This window comes from Cicer arietinum, chromosome 7 (genome assembly GCF_000331145.2).
Source record: "Cicer arietinum cultivar CDC Frontier isolate Library 1 chromosome 7, Cicar.CDCFrontier_v2.0, whole genome shotgun sequence".
NCBI lineage: Eukaryota > Viridiplantae > Streptophyta > Magnoliopsida > Fabales > Fabaceae > Cicer > Cicer arietinum.
In genome coordinates this window covers 24,707,254-24,713,354 of record NC_021166.2, presented here as the reverse complement: position 1 = coordinate 24,713,354, position 6,101 = coordinate 24,707,254, and the positions used below count along the sequence as shown (strand labels likewise).

The window sequence follows — 6,101 nt, the reverse complement described above, 5'->3', positions numbered from 1 at the left end:
GAAGTGGCAGTAGTTGTCACGAACGTCGAAGCATTGAAGATTCTTCCAGAGATGGTGCCACTGACGAGAGATGATGCTGATTATACAAATGCATGTTTTAGTAGGGAGGAAGGATAAAATGTGACACAATATGGTGTTTGGTAGACTGTTTATCATGTCAAATTCATCGTTTTCTTCTACTGATTTCAACCATTTGGAGTTTGACTATGTTGTCATAGTTGTTTCGTTCACTCCCACCACTGTTGAAATTGTAATTCAAAGTGATAGTTAGAAGTGTTGGTAGTTAGTTAGAGGTTGTTAGTAGTTAGTTACAACAACTTATTCATCATGCGTTTGATATATATAATACAAACTAATGTAGTTATTTAATGCACAAGCAATAAAGAGATTTTTTATTCTTTTCATTCCTTTTCTTTTCTATCTTTAATTCTTTCAATATGAAATTGATTACAAGCAAAATAACAAGTGTTCTAACAATTGATATCGAGAGCTGGGTTTGTAATCAAAAGGAAACACAAGTGATTGAGAGAAACTTAAAAATTTGGAAACCACAGGTGAGTGCAAAATAGAGAAGTAAATCATGAATGGATCAGGAAGCTTTCCATCTAATTTTCCAATTCTTGATGGAAAAACGGGAAAAGATGGTGTGCATCAATGAAGTCATTGTTTGGAGCTCAAGAGGTGTATGAAGTGGTTCAGGATGGGTATGACCAGCTTAGTCAAAACTCAACACATGTATTGATACCAATAACTTTGAAGTCATTGTTTGGAGCTTAAGAGGTGTATGAAGAATTCAAGGAAAAAATATTGCAAGGCTTTATTCTACATTCAACAAAGTATTGATACCAATAACTTTGAGAAAATTTCGAAGGTCTCCACATCAAAGGAAGCTTGGGATATCTTGGTGAAGTGTTATACTAGTGGTGATAAGATCAAGAAGGTGAAGCTCTAAGCCTTGAGGAGACAATATAAGCTGCTACAAATGGAAGACGCTGAAAGTGTGGTAGATCACTTTAATCATGTGAAAACCATCACAAATCAGATGAATACCAATGGTGAAATGATGACTGATTTGGTGATTATTGAAAAGATTCTAAGAACTTTAACACAAATATTTGATCATATAGTGGTGGCCATAGTGGAATCAAAGGATCTTGAAACATTGAAGGTGGAGGAACTGCAAGGTTCATTAGAAGCTCATGAGTTCAGGGTGAAAGAAAGAAGTACAACAAAAACATTTAAGCAAGCCCTACAAGCCCATGTCAGTAAAAGGGCCAATCAAGATGAAGGAAAATACAAAATGGGAAAAGGAAAATCAAAGTGGCATAAGAAGCAAGATTCTGTTGAGATGCTGGAAATTCAAATAATCAAAATAGTGATGGCAATTACAACAAGAAATCTAATGGCAAAAAAGGAGGTAAGAAGAAATTCAATAAGAAAGGAATACAATTCTATAACTTTCAGAATTGGGGTCATTTTGTTAATGAATGTAAATCAAAGAAAGTAAAGAGAAAATAAGATGAAGCTCAGATGGCTCAAGCAAATGATTCAGACTCATATGATGTGTTATTGATGGCTACTACTAATTCAAATGATGAGTGTTCTGAATTATGGTATCTTGATACAAGCTTCTCCAACCACATGATAGATCACAAATAGTGGTTTCTAAGTATTGATGAGAAGGTGAAAAAGGAGATTAAGTTTGCTGATAACAACACAATGACTACTGAAGGTGTTGCAAAGTATTGATTCAAATAAAAGATGGTAAGAAATCATTCATATGTGATGTTCTTTATGTATCAAACATGAAGAATAACTTGTTGAGTCTTGGACAATTTCAGGAGAAGGGATACTCAGTGAAGATGGAGCATGGCCAAATGAAGATGTTTGATAGTTCAAGGAGACTAGTGTTAAAGGCACAACTCTCAAATAATAGAAATTTAAAGATTGAGATTCAAATTAGTGAAAAGCAATGTTTGGCTACTGAAGTCGGGAGTGATAACTGGCTTTGGCACCAAAGATTTGGACATCTAAATTTTAGAAGTCTCCAAATGTTGAAGAACAAGAACATGGTGCAAGGACTTCCTGAAATTCAAATACCAAAATAGTTGTTTTAAAAATGTTGTCAAGCCAAGCAACATAGGAACTCATTCAAGTCTGAAGTTCCAACTAGATCATCAACGAAATTGGAGGTAATCTTTTCTAATATTTGTGGTTCATTTGAGAAGGTTTCACTAGGAGGAAATAACTACTTTGTGTCATTCATTGATGAATTTACAAGGATAATATATATCTAATTAATTAAAAGGAAGAGTGAAGTGTTTAAAATATTTAACTAATGGTAGAAAAACAAAGTAGTTGTGGTATCAAGGTGATTATAGCATATGGATGAGGTGGGTATAAATCCCATGACTTTCACGAGTTTTGTGAAAAGGAATAGATGATACATGAGTTCATTGCACCTTACATATCAAATCATAATGATGTTGTAGAAAGAAGAAATAGGACCATATTGAACATGGAAATGAGTATGCTAAAAGGAAAGAAACTACCTTATAAGTTCTGGGAAAAAGCAGTATCAACTGATGTCTACATCTTGAACAGATGTCCTACTAAAATATTGGGTGACAAGACACCAGAAGAAGCTTGGTTTAGTAAGAGACCAAATTTGAGTCACCTAGTGATATTTGGCTCATTATGCTTTAGAATGCGCTTGCTCAAAATAGAAGGAAGCTGGATGATAGAGCTCCACAAATGGTTTTGTTGGATTATGATTCAACTGGAGCTTATAAGTTCTATGATCTAAACAAAATAATAGTTGTTAAGCATATATGTACTAGTGGATGAGTCTAAAAGATGGAATTGGGAAACGGGTGCTACAACTAGCTCTAGTGGTGCATAGATAATTGATCTTGAGGATGATCAAGAAGAAGACATAGTAGCACAACCAACTCTAGAACCAGTAAGACGATTTATTAGAGCTAGACAACCTTTTGTAAGATTTCACAATTATGAAGTAGTATCTAATACAAAAATCAATGCAAATGGATAGTTGATGCATTTTGCATTACTTGCTGAATCAGAACCAACTAGTTGTAATGAGGCCCTAAATAATCCAAATTGGAGACTAGCAATGGAAGAGGAGCTTAAGTCCATTGAAAGAAACAAAACTTGGGAGTTGATGACATTACCTTTAAATAGAAGACCAATTGATGTGAAATGGGTCTATAAAATCAAAATGAAGCCTAATAGTGAGATTGCCAAGTACAAGACTAGACTTGTAGCAAAAGGATTTCTACAAATGCCTGAACTTGATTATGTATATGCACCAATTTCAAGAATTGAGACAGTGAGACTTGCAGTGTCAATGGCTAGTTACAAAGGCTAGTATATGCATCAACTAGATGTGAAGTCAACATTTCTCAATGAACCATTGGATGTTGAATTTTATGTAATGCAACCACTAGGATATGAAATAAAAGGAAACGAAGACAGTGTATATAGGCTGAGAAAAACCTTGTATGGCTTGAAACAATCACCTAAGGCCTAGAACAAGAGAATTGACATATTTCTCTTAGAACAATCGTTTGATAAATGTGTGAATGAAGACTAACAACCTTACCTATACTACTAATATGTCTTTATGTTGATGGCCTATTAATGATTGGATGTGATGAAGTTGAAATAACACAATTTAAGACAAGAATGAAAGAAGAGTTTGAGATGGCAGACTTGGGGGTATTGTCATATTTCCTTGAAATTGAGTTTGTCACTATGAGAAAATGAGTATTCATGCACCAAAAGAAGTATGCTAATGATGTATTGAGGAGATTTAATATGCAAGAGTGAAATATCACTAACATTCCATAAAAAAGTGGGTTAGTGTTGTCAAAAGAAGGAGACAAAGAGTTGATTGACCTTACATTGTTCAAATAATTGGTATGATCATTGAGGTATTTGTGTAATACAAGGTCTGACATATCCTACAGCGTAGGCCTAGTTTGTAGATATATGGAAAAACCAAGAGTACCTCACTATTTGGCAGCAAATTGTTTTTTGAGATACATCAAAGGAATTGCTGAGTACGATCTCTATATCCTAGAAGCTTAGATAGAAGTGAAGCTGAATTGGTAGGATACACAAATGTTAATTGGTTTGGACATAAGGATGATATGAAAAGCACTATTGGTTGTGTGTTTATGGTATGGTGCTAAAACAAAAAAATCATAATAGCTCTATCTTCATGTGAGGCTGAATATGTAGCAACAATGATGGGAGCATGTCAAGCTATGTGGCTGGCAGAAATGATGACTAAGATGTGATTGAGAAATGAAGGGCCATTAAGAATGTTGATTGATAATAAGTCAACAATAGATTTACCCAAACATCATATTGCACATGGAAAAAGCAAGCAGACTGAAACATGTTTCCATTTCCTAAGAGATCAAGTAAACACAAACAAGTTGAGGCTGGAACATTGCCGATCAGATGAACAGAAAGCTGACATTCTCACAAAGTCATTGAAGAAATTGAAAATTTCAAGAGATGAGGAGCAAACTTGGAGTAATGCCTTTAACCACTATGAATTAAGAAAAATGTTGAAATTGTAATTCAAAGTGGTAGTTAGAAGTGTTGTAGTTAGTTAGAGGTTGTTAGTAGTTAGTTACAACAATTTATTTATCATGTGTTTAATATATAATATAAACTAGTGCAGTTACTTATTGCACAAACAATAATGATATTTTTTTTTAATTCTTTTCAGCCTTTTTCTTTTCTACCTTTAATTCTTTTAATTTGAAATTGATTACAAGCAAAATAATAAGTGTTTTAACAACCACCACACCAACACTTCAAATTATATTGTTTCTTCGCGAAATCCTCTCCATCCTATCCTTTCCAAACAACATTTATTTGAATTTATTATAATATCTTTGAGTGTTTCTGAAAAAAAAAAAACTTTGAGGAAAGACTTATATTGTTCTATTAAAAAAAAAAACAGTACTTAAATTTGAATCTCGATTATATATGTTAATTTTTTAATTAAAAAAATAAAATTTTTGTTTTGACTAAAAAAATACAATTTTATTTCCTCCCAAATATAAATCAAAATATTTACCAGTAAGTCATTAATTGAACCTTGACAATTAGGTTATTTTATGTAAGATTTTTTATTTTATTTATGAAAATGTATGAACCTTGAATATTTGGACCTTTGTGACACTTGTTATGTTTACGACATTATTCCAATGAATATCGAGTTATACAGCTGATTCATTCAGTTTATCCGATTTTAACCGATTCAGTCATGCGATTAGACCAATAATCCAGTTTTGATGTATGACAATATTTTAGAACTTGTTATTTGGAACTCATTTTAAGTTTTATTATGAAATTTGTGTTTTTAATGTATTAACTTTTATAATGAAATTTATGTCAAATATTTTTATATTTTTACCATGAATCAACAGTTATGCAGTTCAACTACTAACACATTAGTTTGACCATTGATTTAGAACTTTGACCGAGTAGATCACAGATCAAGATTTTAAAACATTGGCAAAACTTACTGATCTTATTTTGCTTCTGCATTACATGTAAAAATATTCAAAGACAATAAGAGATATATTAGAAAACCAGAATAGTTTGTCTAGGCATGTCCTAACTCAATTAACTAGAGATATATTTTAAGCATTGGCAGAACTTACTAATCTTATGGTTTGTCTTGTGTTAAGAAAGGTGCAAAGCAATTTTATCTACCTCCTTAGTTCCTTCATCTTAGGTTCACTTACAATTTTTATAATCAGTCTTTTTATATTTTTTTCAATACTCTCATAATGTAAATGTTTAATTTGTCATTAATTTATGATATTCAAAAAATTAATTAACGTTGAAAATTGAATGAATTATTTATGTTGATACATTTTTTTTTTTTACAAATGGGTCACTAGAAGGAGCAGTTTATACAAGCTGTATACTAGTAAGTTTCTATGAAATGCTTCCTTATATTGTGTTAGTGGCTATAAAACATTTCCATAGTATAACCAACAAAGCCCCTAGCAATATGCTAAAAAATTCTTGTACAACAGTGACTAAAAGCCAGA

The 6,101-nt window shown here is 32.3% G+C and overlaps 1 protein-coding gene across 1 annotated transcript; it reads left to right on the top strand.

Moving 5' to 3' along the window:
- The first annotated feature begins 982 nt into the window (after positions 1-982).
- Positions 983-2,108, top strand: LOC140918718 (uncharacterized). Its single transcript, XM_073363514.1, has 2 exons — positions 983-1,417; positions 1,842-2,108. Exons 1-2 carry the CDS (start codon positions 983-985, stop codon positions 2,106-2,108), a joined length of 702 nt encoding a protein of 233 aa, XP_073219615.1.
- The last annotated feature ends 3,993 nt before the right edge of the window (positions 2,109-6,101 follow it).